The sequence below is a fragment of the Tachyglossus aculeatus genome, chromosome 11 (assembly GCF_015852505.1).
Source record: "Tachyglossus aculeatus isolate mTacAcu1 chromosome 11, mTacAcu1.pri, whole genome shotgun sequence".
In the NCBI taxonomy this organism is placed as follows: domain Eukaryota; kingdom Metazoa; phylum Chordata; class Mammalia; order Monotremata; family Tachyglossidae; genus Tachyglossus; species Tachyglossus aculeatus.
In genome coordinates, this window is record NC_052076.1 from 18,571,367 (window position 1) to 18,589,635 (window position 18,269).

The 18,269-nt window shown below is 60.0% G+C and overlaps 3 protein-coding genes across 3 annotated transcripts; 2 read left to right on the forward strand and 1 right to left on the reverse strand.

Annotated features, from left to right (window-relative positions):
* Positions 1–334: 334 nt before the first annotated feature.
* On the forward strand, positions 335–2,159 carry IFI35 (interferon induced protein 35). Its single transcript, XM_038754261.1, has 7 exons — positions 335–421; positions 521–601; positions 771–1,095; positions 1,182–1,288; positions 1,386–1,578; positions 1,654–1,760; positions 1,880–2,159. The coding sequence occupies exons 1-7, from the start codon at positions 335–337 to the stop codon at positions 2,069–2,071; spliced, it is 1,092 nt and encodes a 363-aa protein (XP_038610189.1). The 3' UTR covers positions 2,072–2,159.
* A 94-nt stretch (positions 2,160–2,253) lies between these two features.
* VAT1 (vesicle amine transport 1) lies at positions 2,254–6,771 on the reverse strand. Its single transcript, XM_038753863.1, has 6 exons — positions 6,368–6,771; positions 4,121–4,328; positions 3,699–3,869; positions 3,521–3,610; positions 3,084–3,325; positions 2,254–2,865 (listed from the first exon to the last, which is right to left on the reverse strand). The coding sequence occupies exons 1-6, from the start codon at positions 6,710–6,712 to the stop codon at positions 2,782–2,784; spliced, it is 1,140 nt and encodes a 379-aa protein (XP_038609791.1). The 5' UTR covers positions 6,713–6,771; the 3' UTR covers positions 2,254–2,781.
* Positions 6,772–9,411: 2,640 nt separating this feature from the next.
* Positions 9,412–15,094, forward strand: RND2 (Rho family GTPase 2). The gene is made up of 5 exons (XM_038753917.1): positions 9,412–9,534; positions 9,687–9,774; positions 10,559–10,668; positions 11,376–11,510; positions 14,233–15,094. Exons 1-5 carry the CDS (start codon positions 9,433–9,435, stop codon positions 14,485–14,487), a joined length of 690 nt encoding a protein of 229 aa, XP_038609845.1. The 5' UTR covers positions 9,412–9,432; the 3' UTR covers positions 14,488–15,094.
* Positions 15,095–18,269: the final 3,175 nt, after the last annotated feature.

Consider the following 18,269-nt stretch of genomic DNA (forward strand, 5'->3'; position numbering starts at 1 on the left):
GCCCCAAGTCCCATCTTCCCAACGACCCCTCAGCCTCACGGGCTCTCGGAGTGTTTCCGGACGTGTCCGTTTACCGGCTATTCAAGCACTTCCTGACTTTTCTATTCTGTTTTTTCCTCCTGTCGGAGATTTTGTTCCCCAAACGGTACCTCATTTTGTTTCAAGCGCTGAGCACACAGTAAGCACTCGGCAAAAGATCGACTGGCCGATTGCGTCTGTCCGGCTCCCCTGTCTGACCGTGAGGTCCCCGGGAAGGGGGGTCTTGGGAGGCCGTGGGTCACTTGGGGTGGGGCTTCCCGCAGACGGGACGGGGCGGAGCCGGTGGAAAACGAAAATGGAAGTGGCCGGCGCCCGGGGGCCCTCGGTGGAGGACAAGGCCGACCCCGAGGGTGCGACGACCGGGGGCCGGGGCAGTCTAGAGGTGAGAGGGGCCCGGGGCCTGCGGGGGCTGGACGGTGCCGGCCGCCTGAGTCCCTGACCGCCCCTTCCCCCCCCCCCGTGCCCTCTCTGTTTGACCCAGGCCTTCGTGCTGCTGAGCCCGGACGACGCCACTGAGGCCCAGTGCGCTGCCCGCCTCCGCCAGGAAATCGAGAAATGGCAGGTGCGGGCCACCCCCTCCCTCCTGAGCCCACCCGCCCCCCTGTCTTCTAGCCTGTGAGCCCACTGTTGGGTAGGGGCTGTCTCTCTATGTTGCCAGCTTGTACTTCCCAAGCGCTTAGTACAGTGCCCTGCACACAGTAAGCGCTCAATACAATTGATTGATTGATCAGGAGACGTGGCAGGCCCTGGAGGCCGACAGGCGGGAGCTGCGGAAGGCCAAGGCGGACGCGGAGGAGCAGGCCCACACGCTGCGGGCGGAGGCCAAGGCCAGGAGAGCGAGGCTGCAGGGGCGCGGGCCGGACCCTCAGGACCCGGGGGACACGGCGGCCCCGCCGCCCGGCGGGGCAGACGTCCAGCCCCCAGCCCCCACCCCGCTGCCAAGGCTGGCCCTGCTGTTGCCGGCCCGGCCGTCATCCGGCCCTCGTGGATCCGACCTGCACATCCGGCTGCCCTTGCTCGGGGGCTCGGCCCTGGTCACCTTTGAAGACCCGGAGGGTGAGCCCGGGGCGGGGGCGGGAGGGAGGCGGAGGCCGCAGGGGCCAAGCTGACACCCCCGGGGCCGTGCCCTTCGACCCCCACAGTGGCCCGGCAGCTGCTGCAGCAGCCCGAACACGAGGTCCAGGTGGAGGAGTGTCGTCTACGCCTCCGCGCCCGGGCCCTGCACCTGCCCGCCCCGGCCGCCCTCCAGGTTCTGTGGGCAGAGGGACTGGGGAAGGCGGGGGGGCCGGGGTGGTGGTGGTCGTTGTCTGTGACCCTTCCCACCTCCGCGACCCTGCTCCCCCCAGGTGTCAGGGCGGCGGTGCGGCCGCAGGGCCCTGCTCAGCGGGCTGCCCACCGGGCTCGGGCTGAGCGACGACCAGTTGCTGGACAAGCTGGAACTTTTCTTCTGTAAAGCGTCGCGCGGCGGCGGGGAAGTGGCCATGCGGGAGCTGCTGCCCGGGGGCCGGGCCGCCGTGCTGGACTTCGCCGAGGACGGAGGTGAGGGCTGGGACGGGGCCCGGGGGGGCCACGTAGGCCCAGCCTGGCATCCCCCTAACCCCTCGCCCTCCGCAGTGGTGGACCGTCTGTGCTGCGTGGGCTGGTTCGAAGTGCCTCTGGGCAAGAGGACGGTGACCCTGGCAGTGACCCCGTACCTGAAGGGGGAGGTCAGCGGCCTGGAGGTGAGGGGACGGAGTTAGAGGCTCAGGGGGCGGTGCTCCCGCCGCATGGGGCAGAGCCCCCTGACTCTCCATCTCTGCCTGTGTCCCCGTCCCTTTCCCCCACCCCTCGGGCCCGGCAGCTGGGGTGTCTGCGGGTGCCTCGGACGGTCCTGCTGAGCGGCGTGGCCGACGTGCTGGAAGAGTCCGCGCTGCGCGATGCCCTGGAGCTCCATTTCCAGAGACCCACGCGCGGAGGCGGCGAGGTGGAGGCCCTGGTGTACGTGGCCCCGGGCCGACTCGGCTATGCCCTCTTTACCCCAGAAATCCATTAGGCAGCTGGGGGGTGGGCGGGTTCCACCTCCCCCGGCATCCTTTTTTGCTTTTGTTACTTGCCTATCACGTCGCCTCTGCCAATAAACTTTCAGCCAAAATGCAGGGGATGGGTCTGGGGACAGTCGGGGCGGGGGACCCCGGCGATCGGCTGGATGGAGCGACAGAGGGAAGGACGGGTAGCAGGGCGGGCAGTCGGATGCTTTATTGACACAGACACAAGGCAACACGGTGCGGGGGCCGGGGTGGACCAGTGTGGAGGGGAGACGGGTGTGGGGGCCCTGGTAGGGCCTGGAGTGTTCCTTCCTGCCCCAGCAGCCCTCCCTCCGGACCTCTGTAAACAGGGACTCCTCTGTTGGGGCTGGCAAAGAGGGAGGACGTGGGGGGGAGGATAAACCAACCTGCAGTCAGGGCCCCCAAGGAGACCCAGCCTCACCACCCTCGCCCGCCTGCCTCCAGAAGGTCAGTCCTTGGGGGGCGGGGCGGGGAAATGGCACTCGAGCCCCACAACGCTCCCCACACCACCCTGGCACGAGCAAAGCGAAAAACCTCAGAGCTGGACTTCCTTATCGGTCACTGACGGGTGCTGACACCCCAGGGCTGGCTGGGAAGCCCAGCGGGGCGGGCAGGGGAAGCCCCACTAGCCAGACTGAGCGGGGCTCTCGCTCTCTACTCCGGCCACACAGCTGACCCCCCCGCCCACCGCCGGCCTCTAAGTCTCGGCTGCCTCGCCGGGCACCAGCACGACTTTGCCCACGTTCTTCTTCTCCTGCATCTGCTGCATGGCCTCAGTCACCTGGGGGGGGAGAAGGCATGGTTTCGGGGGGGAAAGAGGGGATGGTTCGAGGGGTGGGGGCAGCTGCACGTGTCTCCCACCTCCTCAAACGCTTCCGCGACCAAATGGGCTGCTCGGGTGGAAATCAGCGCTGGCCCAGGCCCAGTGGGGAGAAGGGGAGGGTGGAGGAGCAGTGTGCGGAGCGGGCGGGCGGCCCCAGCCCGGCAGCTCTCTCTCACCTTCTCGAAGGGCCAGACGGAGTCGACGAGAGGCTTGATGCTGCCCTGCTGGTAGAGGTCCAGCAGGCGGGTCACCACACCGCTGATCAGCTCCACCTCTCCGTCCAGGTAGCCCAGGTGAAAGCCACACACGGCGCGGTTACTCTGCAGCAGCTGCAGAGCGGAGATGCTGAACTGGCCCCACCACACCCGAGCCAGGGTCAGCAGGCTCCTCCGGGGGCCGGACAGTGCGTTTGCCGCTCCTGGGGGCAGAGGGGGTCGGGTGGGGAGGCGGGGGTGGGAGTGAAGGAGAGGAGCCGGGGAAGGCAGAGACCCCACTCGCACCAGCCCCCTTTCTCAACTCCATCCCCACTTCCAGACTCACTCCCCCCCAGCCCCCTCCTCAGCTCCGCCACCCCAGCTCGGCCCCAGCCCTGCTCAACCCCCGCCCAGCCCACCATAGGTGATGATTTTGCCCATTGGCTTCAGAAGGTGGAACCCTTTGCCGGTGTCAGCTCCGCCCAGGGGGTCCAGCACGATGTCCACTCCTGGGGAGAACAAGGGATAGAGCCAAATTGGAGGAGAACCTAGACCCAGCCCCCGCCCCCATCCTCCTCCTGTGCCCAACACGGAAACCTTGCGGGGAGATCTTCTTGACGGCCTCCACGTAATCGACCGTGTGGTAGTCGATGGGATGGGTCACCCCGTGGTCCCGCAGCGTTGCGTGTTTGCTGGCTGACGCCGTCCCAAACACCGTCACTCTCTCCACCGTCCGGCACAGCTGGATGGCCGCGATGCCCACCCCTCCTGCAGGCGCCAAGTGTGGGGTCGGCGTGGGGGCTTCCTCAGCTCCTCTCCTACATCCCCCCGACCCTCATCCCAAGGAAGATCCAACCGAGAGCCCCACAACCGGCAACAATTCCCTGGAGGCTCATTTGGCCCGTAACTACATCCAAAATGGGGGCGGGAGGGGGGGAATGGCAGTTCTCCAGGGAATCCGCACGGGAGAGGCTGGCAGCGGGCTGCTGGGGGGCGGAGATGGGTACAAGGGGCAGTACCTGCGGCCATGTGCACTAGGACGCTGTGGCCCGGGCGCAGGTTACCAAAGTCGAACAGCACCATGTAGGCGGTGATGTAGTTGACCAGCAGGGCCGCCGCCTCCTCAAAAGTCATGTTCTCGGGCATCAGGAAGGTTAGGTTGGCCGGGACGGTCACCTCCTCCTGCCACAGGCCAGAGCGGGCCAGAACCAGGACCCGGTCACCTACCTGGGGGGGTGGGTTAGGGAAGATTAGGAGGAAAAGGGAGGAGGCAGTTACTTACAGCCTTACCTACAGCTCCTCCAGCCCTAATAATAATAATAACGATAACGGTGACATTCAATAAGCGCTTACTATGTGCAAAGCACTGTTCTAATCAATCAATCAATCGTATTTATTGAGCGCTTACTGTGTGCAGAGCACTGTACTAAAAGCGCTTGGGAAGTACAAGCTGGCAACATATAGACTGCTAAAGCTGTTTAGACAGCTTTTAGACTGTAAGCCCACCGTTGGGTAGGGACTGTCTCTATACGTTGCCAACTTGTACTTCCGAAGCGCTTAGTAAAGTACAGTGGTCTGCGCACAGTAAGCGCTCAATAAATACGATTGATGATGAACATGTAGAGACAGTCCCTACCCAACAGTGGGCTCACGGTCTAGAAGGGGGAGTCAGAGAACAAAACCAAACATACTAACAAAATAAAATAAATAGATATGTAAGCGCTGGGGGGGTTACAAGGTGATCAGGTTGTCTCAAGTGGGGCTCAGTTTCAATCCCCATTTTACAGATGAGGCACAGAGAGGTGACTTTGCCCAAAGTCACACAGGTAAGAGTTGGCGGGGCTGGAATTTGAACCCATGACCTCCGAGTCCAAAACCCGTGCTCTTTGCACCGAGCCACGCGGTGGGTCAGGCCTGAACCTGAACCTGTTTTGTTCTCTGTCTTCCCCTTTTAGACTGTGAGCCCACTGTTGGGTAGGGACTGTCTCTATACGTTGCCAACTTGTACTTCCGAAGCGCTTAGTACAGTACAGTGCTCTGTACACAGTAAGCGCTCAATAAATATGATTGATGATGAACATATAGAGACAGTCCCTACCCAACAGTGGGCTCACGGTCTCTAGAAGGGGGAGACGGAGAACAAAACCAAACATACTAACAAAATAAAATAAATAGATATGTAAGCGCTGGGGGGGTTACAAGGTGATCAGGTTGTCTCAAGGTGGGGGCTTGCAGTTTCAATCCCCATTTTACAGATGAGGCACAGAGAGGTGACTTTGCCCAAAGTCACACAGGTAAGAGTTGGCGGGGCTGGAATTTGAACCCATGACTTCCGAGTCCAAAACCTGTGCTCTTTGCACCGAGCCACGCGGTGGGTCAGGCCTGAACCTGAACCTGTTTTGTTCTCTGTCTTCCCCTTTTAGACTGTGAGCCCACTGTTGGGTAGGGACTGTCTCTATACGTTGCCAACTTGTACTTCCGAAGCGCTTACTACAGTACAGTGCTCTATACACAGTAAGCGCTCAATAAATATGATTGATGATGAACATATAGAGACAGTCCCTACCCAACAGTGGGCTCACGGTCTAGAAGGGGGAGACGGAGAACAAAACCAAACGTACTACCAAAATAAAATAAATAGAATAGATATGTAAGCGCTGGGGGGGGGGGGGGGGGGTTACAAGGTGATCAGGTTGTCTCAAGCGGGGGGCTCGCAGTTTCAATCCCCATTTTACAGATGAGGCACAGAGAGGTGACTTTGCCCAAAGTCACACAGGTAAGAGTTGGCGGGGCCGGAATTTGAACCCATGACCTCCGAGTCCAAAACCCGTGCTCTTTGCACCGAGCCACGCGGTGGGTCAGGCCTGAACCTGTTTCGTTGTCCGTCTCCCCTTTTAGACTGTGAGCCCACTGTCGGGTAGGGCCTGTCTCTATATGTTGCCAAGCGCTTAGTCCAGTGCTCTGCACATAGTAAGCACTCAATAAATCCGATTGATGATGATGATGATGATGATGCTGAACGTCTCCGTGCCCAGGGGTGGGGCCCGCCTTCGACGGCGGGGCACGGGGGTCCGTGGACCGAGGAGTGGGGTGGGATGGGCACCAGCTTCCTCCTTCCCCTCCGGCATCTCTCTGGGCGCGGGGCACGGGGCAGGACTCGAACCCGGACCCGAGGGATGGAGCAGTGAGCCCAGAGGCAAGTTTTTTCTGCAGCGGGGTCACTCCCGGACCTGGGGTCACCCGTTGGGGGCCCGGGGGCCGCTCACCTTGCGCCGGCTGACCCCGTCGCCCACGGCCTTGACGACGCCGGCCGCCTCCATGCCCGGGGTGAGCGGCAGCGGGGGCAGGCGGTCGTAGAGGCCCTGGCGGGCCATGAGATCGGCGAAGTTGAGGCCGCAGGCCCGGATCCGGACGGTCAGCTGGCCGGGGCCCGGGCCGGGAGCCGACGGACGCCTCTGGACCTTCAGTTTGTCGTAGCCGCCGTAGCCCGACAGCACCAGGCAGCGCACGGAGGCAGAAGCAGAAGAAGGAGAAGGAGGGCCGGCCTGCTCGGGGGCCTCGGGGTGGGCACGGGGTCCCCCCTCGGGGGGCGTCTCCCCCGCTGCAGACATGGTCGGGGGGCGCGCGAGGCTCGGCCGGACGGACCCACCGACCGACTGACCGATGGACCGACGGGTGGGCGGGTGGGGGAAAGCTCGCAGGCCGGAGTCCGGACAGGGAAGAGGGAAGGAAGGAAACAAACGGCGGAGGGCGGACCCTCTGGACCGGCCCATTTAAAGGCCCGAGGGTCCCGCCCCCTCCGCGGGGGAGGGCCAACAGTCGTCGGTCAGGCGGGTCATCAGCAGCAGCATCATCATCATCGATCGTATTTAGTGAGCGCTTACCGTGTGCGGAGCGCTGGACTAAGCGCTTGGGAAGTCCAAGTTGGCAACATAGAGAGACGGGCCCTACCCGACAGGGGGCTCGCAGTCTAGAAGGGGGAGACGGAGAACGAAACCAAACTACTAACAAAATCAAATAAATAGAATAGATATGGACAAATAAAATAAATAAATAAATAGAGTGAAAAAAAAAATATGTACAAACATACGCCCAGGAGCGGGAGACTGTGAGCCCACGGTTGGGTAGGGGCCGGCTCTAGATGTGGCCAGCTTGGGCTTCCCAAGCGCTTAGAACAGTGCTCTGCGCACAGTAAGCGCTCAATAAATACGATTGAATGAGTGAATGAAGAATGCCTTCCCAGACTGAGCCCCTTCCTTCCTCTCCCCCTCGTCCCCCTCTCCATCCCCCATCTTACCTCCTTCCCTTCCCCACTCCACCTGTATATATGTCTGTACAGATTTGTTACTCTATTTATTTATTTATTTATTTATTTATTTATTTATTTTATTTGTACATATCTATTCTATTTATTTGATTTTGTTAGTATGTTTGGTTTTGTTCTCTGTCTCCCCCTTTTAGACTGTGAGCCCACTGTTGGGTAGGGACCGTCTCTCTATGTTGCCAATTTGTACTTCCCAAGCGCTTAGTACAGTGCTCTGCACATAGTAAGCGCTCAATAAATACGATTGATGATACGATTGATGAATGGACGGGGCGGGGCGGAGGGAGGAGCCCTTCCCGACAGTGGCCGCCAGGGGGCGCCGCTCGCCGCGCGGAGGAGGAGGCCGGGGGGCGGGGGGAGGGCCGGACGGAGGGGCAGGGGGGGCGGGAGGCCGGGAACCGCCCACCCGTCCCGGTGCAGGAGCCTGCCGGTAATGCAGGAGGCCCCGCCGAGAGCTCACCTCCTCCAGGAGGCCTTCCCACACTGAGCCCCTTCCTTCCTCTCCCCCTCGTCCCCCTCTCCATCCCCCCCATCTTACCTCCTTCCCTTCCCCACAGCACCTGTATATATGGATATATGATTGTACATATTTATTACTCTATTTTACTTGTCCATATCTATTCTATTTATTTGATTTTGTTAGTATGTTTGGTTTTGTTCTCTGTCTCCCCCTTCTAGACTGTGAGCCTACTGTTGGGTAGGGACCGTCTCTAGATGTTGCCAATTTGTACTTCCCAAGCGCTTAGTCCAGTGCTCTGCACATAGTAAGCGCTCAATAAATACGATTGATGATCTGCCCATCCGCCAAGCTAGCTCTCTTCCTCCCTTCAAGGCCCTGCTGAGAGCTCACCTCCTCCAGGAGGCCTTCCCAGACTGAGCCCCTTCCTTCCTCTCCCCCTCGTCTCCCTCTCCATCCCCCCCATCTTACCTCCTTCCCTTCCCCACAGCACCTGTATATATGTATATATGTTTGTACAGATTTTGTACTCTGTTTATTTTATTTGTACATATCTATTCTATTTATTTGATTTTGTTAGTATGTTTGGTTTTGTTCTCCGTCTCCCCCTTCTAGGCTGTGAGCCCACTGTTGGGTAGGGACTGTCTCTAGATGTTGCCAATTTGGACTTCCCAAGCGCTCAGTACTGTGCTCTGCACATAGCCCCCTCCTACCTCACCTCCCTTCTCTCCTTCTCCAGCCCAGCCCGCACCCTCCGCTCCTCCACCGCTAATCTCCTTCCCGTACCTCGTTCTCGCCTGTCCCGCCGTCGACCCCCGGCCCACGTCCTCCCCCGGGCCTGGAATGCCCTCCCTCTGCCCCTCCGCCAAGCTAGCTCTCTTCCTCCCTTCAATGCCCTGCTGAGAGCTCACCTCCTCCAGGAGGCCTTCCCAGACTGAGCCCCTTCCTTCCTCTCCCCCTCGTCCCCCTCTCCATCCCCCCATCTTACCTCCTTCCCTTCCCCACAGCACCTGTATATACGTATATATGGTTGTACATATTTATTACTCTATTGATTTATTTTACTTGTACATTTCTATCCTATTTATTTTATTTTGTTGGTATGTTTGGTTCTGTTCTCCGTCTCCCCCTTTTAGACTGTGAGCCCACTGTTGGGTAGGGACTGTCTCTATGTGTTGCCAATTTGTACTTCCCAAGCGCTTAGTCCAGTGCTCTGCACATAGTAAGCGCTCAATAAATACGATTGATTGATTGATTGATTGATAGTAAGCGCTCAATAAGTACGATTGATGATGAGGAGGAGGAGGAAGGCCCCCGCCCACCGAGTCCCGTGCGCCGGGCCCTCCCCGGGGGGCGGGTCCCGGGGCCGTCGGGGGGCGGGTCCCGGGCTCGGGGGCGGGGCCCCGGGAGATGCCGGTGGCGGTGGCAGCGATTGCGGCAGGAGCCGCGGAGGAGCCGGGCCAAGGACCGGGGCTGCGAAGCGGGGGCCGGGGGTCCGGGGGCCGGGGGGCCGCGGTCCGGGGAGCCGGGGCCGGCGCCTAGCCGGAGCCATGGACGGGCAGAGCGGCCGCTGCAAGATCGTGGTGGTCGGGGACGCGGAGTGCGGCAAGACGGCGCTGCTGCAGGTGTTCGCCAAGGACGCCTTCCCGGGGGTGAGCGGCCCGACCCGCCCCGACCGCAGGCCCGGCCCGCAGGCCCCGGGGGTCGGCGGGGGGTCCACCGAGCCGGGGGCGGTCGGGGGGAGCGGAGCCCACCCTGCCGGCCGGCGGCCGGGCCCGGGCTGACCGCTTGACCGTGTCCGCAGAGCTACGTCCCCACCGTCTTCGAGAACTACACCGCCAGCTTCGAGATCGACAAGCGGCGCATCGAGCTCAACATGTGGGACACCTCGGGTACCGCCCCCCCACCCCTGGACCCCCGGATCCCCCGCCCCCTCCCCGGTGCCTGGACTCGGGATGCTGGGGGGCTGGGGGTCAGCCCGGGGACACCCCCTCTCCCTCTCCCGGGTTCCCCTTCCTCCTCCTAGGCCCCGGGCAAGGGGGCAGGGGGCTCTGATTTAACCTCTCAGCTCTGCCTCGGACCCCCGTTGGGCTTCCCCTTCTGCAGGCCGACCGACCCCCGACGACCCTTTTAGACTGTGAGCCCACTGTTGGGTAGGGACCGTCTCTATATGTTGCCAACTTGGACTTCCCAAGCGCTTAGTCCAGTGCTCTGCGCACAGTAAGCGCTCGATAAATACGATTGATTGGTGGGGCGGGGGTGTAGCGAGAGATGCAGTACGGAACTTACTATCACCATTTACCGGCTCCTGGGGGATTCATTCATTCATTCAATCGTATTTATTGAGCGCTTACTGTGCGCAGAGCACTGTACTAAGCGCTTGGGAAGTACAAGTTGGCAACATATAGAGAGACGGTCCCTACCCAACAGTGGGCTCACAGTCTAGGAGATATCACCACCGCTACTGAGAAGCAGCATGGCTCGGTGGAAAGAGCACGGGCTTTGGAGTCAGAGGTCATGGGTTCAAAACCTGGCTCTGCCACTTGTTAGCTGTGTGACTTTGGGGAAGTCACTTAACTTCTCTGTGCCTCAGTCACCTCATCTGTAAAATGGGGGGGATGGGGGTGTCTCTCACTCCCCACACCCCTTCGTGACTCAGGCCCCCCACTCTCCCAGGGTCGTCCTACTACGATAACGTCCGGCCGCTGGCCTACCCCGACTCGGATGCCGTTCTCATCTGCTTTGATATCAGCCGCCCAGAGACGCTGGACAGTGTCCTCAAAAAGGTATGTATGTATGTATGCGAGGGGTTGTGGGCCTGGGAGCTAGATAACGGGGTCGTCCCCCCCACCGCCCACCCCCCGGAGTGCAGCCACCAGGAGAGAAGTCAGAAGTCATTGGAGACAGCAGAGACCAGACCAGAGGAAGGACCTGAAGGCCGGTTTGTCTCGGGTGGGGGTCTTAAGCCGGCTCCGGGGGGCTGGGGAGAGACAGGCCAGCCGGAGGCCTGTGGGGAGGGGGAGAGGGACATGGGTTTCCAGGGCTGGAGCTGGGAAGCAGAGAACAGGTTGGGGGAGCAGGCTGGCTCTGTTTAGGGCCACAAGTGCCACTCTACACTTTCCAGCCCCTTCTCATCCACTCTCCTTGCTGTCCCATGTCCCCCTTTGGCCCCTACTGTCTTTCTCCTGGCCCTTACGTCTCCTTCTTGGCCTCCACCATCGCTCTCTTGGCCCCCACCATCTCTCTTCTGGTCCCCATCGTCTCTCTCCTGGCTCCCTCCGTCTCTCTCCTGGCTCCCTCTGTCTCTCTCCTGGCCCCCACCATCTCTCTCGGCCCCCACCGTCTCTCTCCTGGTCCCCACTGTCTCTTTCCCGGTCCTTGTCGCCTCCCTTTTTGCCCCAGCGGGCCAACCAACCTACTGCTGGAGAGCCAAGCACCCCTGCCCCCAAGGCCAACTCATAGGCCCCCTTCTCTCCCCGCTGGCTCCTCTTAGTGGCAGGGAGAAACCCAGGAGTTCTGTCCAGGTGCTAAGGTGGTCCTGGTCGGCTGCAAGCTGGACATGCGGACAGACCTGGCCACCCTGCGGGAGCTGTCCAAGCACCGGCTCATCCCCGTCACACATGAGCAGGTGAGCCCTGCCCCGCCCCCACCCCTCTAGTCCCCCATCTCCTTTGAACCTAAACCCCTTGCAGGGTAGCCGTGCATCTGGTTTCCACCTGATCTGTCCCCATCTGGTTCCGTGGGTGTGTCTGTGGGCATGTCTGTCTGGGCATTGGTGTCAGGGGGCTGGCGGTCTTGAGTGCCACCACTGGGTTCCCTCCTGGTTTGGGCCTCCCCGCCCCCCAGGCTGGTCCTCCCTCACCCTGGTCCTCCCTCACCCCCACCGCTGGCCTGCCCTGTATTCTGCACCCCCCCCCCCCCGCCAGCCTGCCCCATGTCCAGCCCCCTCTGATCTGCCCTGTGTCCAGCTCCCCAGCCTGCCCCATGCCCAGCCCTCCCCTGTCTGTCCCATGCCCAGCACCCACAGCCTGACCGGTGTCCAGCCCCCCATCCTGCCCTTTGCCCAGCCTCCCCTGGCCTGCCCCATGTCCAGCCCCCCACCCTGCCCTAGTTCCAGCCTTCTCCTTTAGGTTCTGTGTCCAGCTCCCCGGCCTACTTCATGTCCAGCTTACCCCATGTCCAGCCCCCCATCTTGCCCCATACCTAGCTCCCCTAACCTGCCCCATGTCCAGCCCTCCCTTTCTCTTCTGTGTCAAGCCCCCCTGGCCTGCTCCATGCCCAGCTCCCCTGGCCTGCCACGTATCTCAGCCCACCCCATGTCCAATCACCATGGCCTGCCCCATGTTCAGCCCTCCCCTACCTGCCCTGTGTCCAGACCCCCTGACCTGTCCTATGTCCAGTCTCTCTGGCCTGCCCCATGTCCAGATCCCTTGGCCTGCCCTATGTCCAAGCCATCCCGCTTCCCCAGCCTTCCCCATATCCAGCTCTCCCAGCCTGCCCTGTGTTCATTCCCCCTGGTTGCTCCCTGACCTGCCTTCTGTCCAGTTCCCCCCAGCCTATCTTGTGTCCAGCCCCTGGCCTGCCTTGTGTCCAGCCCCCCGGCCTGTCCCTTGTCCAGCCCCTAGGCCTGCCTCATCAGTCAGTCGGTTGTATTTATCGAGCGCTTATTGTGGGCAGAGCACTGTTCGAAGCCCTTGGGAGAGTACATTCCCTGCCTAAAACGAGCTGACAGTCTAGACGGGTAGACAGACGTTAATATAGATAAATAAATACAGATTTGTACATAAGTGCTATGGGGCTGGGACAGGGGGGTGAATAAAGGGAGCAAGGCAGAGCTATGCAAAACAGAGTTGAAGGAAAGGAAAAGAAGGCTTAGGCAGGGAATGCCTCTGATGTAAGCGCTTAATACAGTTCTCTGCATGTAGTAAGCGTTCAATAAATACAGTTGAATGAATTGAATGAATGTGCCTTCAATTAGGCTAAGAATGGGAAGAGAGTAATTGTTTGTCAGATAAGAGATGAGAGGGTGTTCCAGACCATAGGCAGGGTGTTGGCAAGAGATCCACAGCGAGATAAGGAAGATAAAGGTACACTGAGGAGGTTACTATTAAAGGAGAGAAGTGCGTGGGCTGGGTGGTAGTCGGAGAGTAGCGAAATGAGGTAGGAACAGGCAAGGTGATTGAGGGCTTTAAAGCCAATGATAAGGAATTTCTGTCTGATGCAGAGGTGGTTGGGCAACCACTGGAGGTTCTTGAGGAGTGGGGAAACATGGAGTGAAGGTTTTTGTAGAAAAATGATCCCGGCAGCAGAGGGAAGTATGGACTGGAGAGGGGAGAGACAGAAGGCTGGGAAGTCATCAAGGCAGGATAGGATAAGTGCTTGGATTAATGTGGTAGCAGTTTGGTTGGAGAGGAAAGGGTGGATTTTAGCGATGTTGTGACTTGAACCGTCAGGCTTTAGTGATGGATTGAATATGTGTGAGAGAGAGAGTCAAGGATAACGCCAAGGTTACGGGCTTGTGAGACAGGAAGGATGGTGGTGCCGTCTACAGTGATGGGAAAGTCAGGGGGAGGAGGGGATTTGGATGGGAAGATAAAGAGCTCTGTTTTGGACATGTAAAGTTTGAGGTGACGGGAGAACATCCAATAGAGCTGTCCTGAAGGCAGGAGGAGATGCGAGACTGGAGACAGGGAGAGAGATCAGGGCTGGAGATGTAGATTTGGGTAACATCTGCAGAGGGGAGGTAGTTGAAGCCATGGGAGCGAATGAGTTCTCTATATGCTGCCAACTTGTACTTCCCAAGTGCTTAGTACAGTACATTGCTCTGCACACAGTAAGCGCTCAATAAATACGATTGAATGAATGAATGAATGAAAGGGAGTGGTTGTAGATGGAGAACAGAAGGGGAACCAGAACTGAATTCCCACAGTTGCCCCCATCCAGCCCCCCACCCCGGCCTTCCCTGTATCCAGCCTCCTGGCCTGCCTCATATCCAGATCCCCTAGTTATTCCATGCCTGTCCCCCACTCCCGCCTGCCCTGTGTCCATCCCCCCTGGTTGCCCTGTGCCCTTCCCCCTGGCCTGCTTGGGTCTAGCTCCTTCTTGTTGCCCCATGCCTATCTCCACTCTGGCCTGCCCTGTATCCAACCCCTTGGCTTGCCTCATGTCCTGCCCCCCAGGTTGCCCTATGCCCTTTCCCCCTGATCTGCCCCCGTTGTTGCCCCATCCGTATCCCTCCCACCCCCAGCCTACCTGTGTCCATCCCCCCAGCTTGCCCCAAGTCCAGCCCCCCAGCAGGCTGCCCCAGGTCCAGCCTCCGCCAGCCTGCGGCCTGCCCCGTGTCCCCATAGGGCAGCGCTCTGGCACGGGAGGCGGGGGCAGTGGCCTACGTGGAGTGCTCGTCGAAGGCGTCGGAGCGCAGCGTGCGGGACGTGTTCCACGTGGCCACCCTGGCCTCGCTCGGCCGCACCCACAAGCAGCTGAAGCGCAGTGATTCGCGCCGGGGGCTGAAGCGGACGTCCCAGCTGCCCTTGTCCGGACGGACGGACTTAGACGGGGAGGCCGAGGGGCGCAAGGACCGAGCCAAGAGCTGCTCTGTCATGTGAGAGGATTCCCGCCCTCCTCCTCCTCCTCCTTCTCCTCCTCCCTCGCTCCTCGGCCTCCCCGCAGTAGCTCTCCAACCCGGGTTGAGGCCTATCCACCTTTGTCCATCCAGCCTGCGATCTCCAAGCTTCCACTACTTTCCACTGAAGCCCCAGACCCTCCCTGCCGACCCTCCCCAGCCCCGCAACTTGGGATGGGGCGCGGTTGGAGCAGGGTGGAGAGCGGGGAAAGCCCAGGACAGAGAAGTCTTTGGGGGCACATCCACTCAGGCACTCACACGCACGCCTGTACATATTCACCCTCTACCCCCAGCCCCTGCCCCCACATCCATCTCCTTCTCCTCAGGGTGCCCGTGCCCTTGAGTAAAGGTCAGGGGTCAGCCACTTCCCACGCAGCTGCATGTCTCAACAGCAAAGCCCCCAGGTGCCCCCTGTTCCCGCTGCCCCCCGACCCTGCCCTCTCCAGCTCCGGCCCCTTTTCCCCAGCCCTTGCTGGCGAGTTGCTCTCGCTGTCGGTGTGCTGGCCCCCTCCCTGCACGCGTGACCCTCCTGGGGGTGGGGGTGGTGGCGGCGGAGGGGCCGGTGACCCAATAAACCTGTGGACTACGTTGCCGCTCTGGCTTGCGGTCTTCGGCGCCCGTGCCCGCCCCGCCAGCTGTAGCAGGAGGGAGCGGAGTTAGAGCTGGTGTGCGTCGCTGCGGAGCCAGGAAGCTGCAGCTGCAAGAGTAGCCCAGCCCCCAGTGTGCAGGCAGAGAGAAAGCGGGCTGCGGATGGCCAAGGAGGGAGGCCAAATAATCATCACTGTAGGATTTTTGAAATTAAGGAGAAAAGCTGGCCCAGCTTAGGTTCTAACCCTGTCGCATCCTCAGGGCAGCGTGATGAGAGCGAGGAAGGCTGGGGAAGAAGGCCGCCTCAGCCTGCCGGGCTGCCAGGCTTCCAGGAAAGGGAGTGGATGGAGTTTGGGAGCCTCCTTCTCCGATCGATCGGTGGCCCTGTGGCTGGGGGTGTCCTGGGGGCTCCTTCTAGGTTGAGTCTGGACCGCTCTTGCTCCCTCGGGCAAGGATGCGAAGACTGCCGGGAGGCCCGATAGCCCTGACCTGAGAAGGGGAGGGAGGAGATGGTCAGAGGGAGAAGATGCAGGGGTGGGGGAGGAGGGCAGGCAGGGGCAGGGAGCTCCGTGCCAGGCTCCTGAGGCCTATGGGGAACCGGCGCTGGCAGCAGGGGGGAGGGCAGGACACTGGGTTCATTGTCCAAGTGCCCGAGAGGAGAGGGATGTGTGGAGGCGTGAGGCGGGGCAAGGACAGGGCGGAGGGCTTCCCTCCAGAGTGACAAATGAGGCCTGCCTGGGGCCCGACTATGTGCCTAAGGCCTAGTCTGGTCAGCTCTATGGGGGCTGGGGGGAGAGCAGAGGACAGCCTGCCTCTCCCCGTCACGGGGGAAGGAGACAATGGACATTTTCCCTCAACAGTTCAGCACGGCTGACCCTGTGGGGTTCAGAGGCAAAGGGAACACGGATCCCAGCAGCCGTCCCTACAGCCATTCTGACCCGCAGCCGGCCGGCCCCAAAACCGCCCTGCCCCTCAGCCGGCCGGCCCAACAGCTACCCAGCCCCACAGCCAACCGGCTCCACAACCATCCTGCCCCACATCCATCCTACCCCACAACCATTCTGCCTCACAGCCGCCACCCCCACAGCCATCCGGCCCCACACTCACCTACCCCCACACCCTTCCGGCTCCAAAGCTGCTCAGCCCCACAGCCGCCAGCCCCACAACTGTCCAGTCCCACAGCTATCCAGGACCACAACCATCCTGCACCACAGCTGCCGGTCCCACAGACATCTGATTCCACAGCCATCTTGCCCCACAGCCACCGGTCCTACAGATATCTGGCCCCACGGCCGCCCAGCCCTACAGCTGTCCACCCCAACAGGCATCGGGCCGACTGTCGGAAGCGGTGGTCCTGTGTGTGACTGTCAGCAGTGGACCCATTTCCAGAGTTCTGGAGGGGATGGATTGTAAACCAGTTTTTCAATCCGTCCGTGATATTTATTGGACACTTAACTGTTGCCTAGGATTGTGCTAACGTCTTGGGAAAGGACAATGGGCTACGTAACCTTATCCCTGCTGGAATCCTTTAAGAGAATCCAGTGAAAAGCCCCAGGCCACTGTGTACCTGTCTAAACTTGCCAATTCGGGGCAAACCTCTCCTCAACTCCCCAGGTCCCCCATCCCCATTCCTCCTCACCCAGCTCCCTCCCGAAGCCTCAGCTTCAACCCATCAGTGGCTCAGGGGTCACCGTTCCCTGGGTTCATCCAGGCCATCCTCCAGCCTGGGCTCAGGCGGAGGGGAGGCTACCCCCTGGGACCAGGCCTGAGAGGGAAGCCGTCAGCCGGCTTTCCGAGGAGTTGATTTGGTGTGGCGCCTTTGGGGCCCAACAGCCTTCCCGCACCCCACAAGACGTCAATTGCCGAGAAAATCGTCTGCTTCATCCGTTACCTTGAAGGGTGGCCTCAAATCGCTTTCTCTTTGAGGTCCATTTGTATAACTCCAAGCAGGAGACTGCCCAGTGGAGCTGAGGGCTGCTCTGTGGTTTTGCTACCATTTAAAGGGCAACACGAGCTGCTTCCTGCCGGCTCCCACGGCTCAGCCCTCCGATTCCCAAGTGCTCGGCTGCTTCCACCTTCGGCCCTCGCTTGCTGGCAGGAGTTGGGAGGCTTTACTTGGTTTGCCTGCCGCGGCCTGGCAGAAGGGTAGTACGATGCAGCAGTCTGCTGTACCCCAACCCAGAAACAAACGGATACACAACCTTCTTCAACTCTTTCTTCCTGGTCCGGCAAAGCTTCACCAGGGAGGGGCCTGGGGGCCATCAATGAGGGGAAGCCTGACCTAATATTTCCCCAAGTCTTGGGCCAAGGCCAGGCTCTGAGGTTCCCTTCCTTGGGGTGGGGAGGAAGAGAAGAGGACACTTGAAAACCCCTATTTTCCTGCGTCTAATTAATTTCCCTGACATTGCCTGCCAGCCCTAACTTTTCCTCTTCTACCCTAAGATGATGATCATCCTTGTCTCTATTTAACCCTTCTTAAGCCTTCTAAAATCCCTCACCTCCCTCCGGTGAGCTGACGTTGGCTATCCAATCCCCCCCAGCCAGAGGTGAAAGGAAGCGGGAAGAAGCTGGAACCAGCACGGGCTTGGGAGTCAGAGGTCAAGGATTCTAATCCCGGCTCTTTCACTTGTCAGCTGTGTGACCTTGGGCAAGTCACTTCACTTCTCTATGCCTCAGTTACCTCATCTGTAAAATGGGGGTGAAGACTGTGAGCCCCACATGGACTACCTTGTATCTACCCCAGTGCTTAGAACAGTGCTTGGCACATAGTAAGCACTTAACAAATACCATCATTATTATTATTATTACAACAATAAGCACTGGACGGCTCTTCTGGTACCAGTCAATCAATGGCTCAGTGGCTCAGTGGAAAGAGCACGAGCTTTGGAGTCAGAGGTCATGGGTTCAAATCCCAGCTCCGGCCATTGTCGGCTGTGTGACTTTGGGCAAGTCACTTAACTTCTCTGGGCCTCAGTTACCTCATCTGTAAAATGGGGATGAAGACTGTGAGCCCTCCGTAGGACAATCCGATCACCTTGTAACCTCCCCAGCGCTTAGAACAGTGCTTTGGATATAGTAAGCGCTTAATAAATGCCATCATTATTATGAAGCAGCTTGGCTCAGTGGAAAGAGCATGGGCTTTGGAGTCAGAGGTCCAGGTTCGAATCCCGGCTCCGC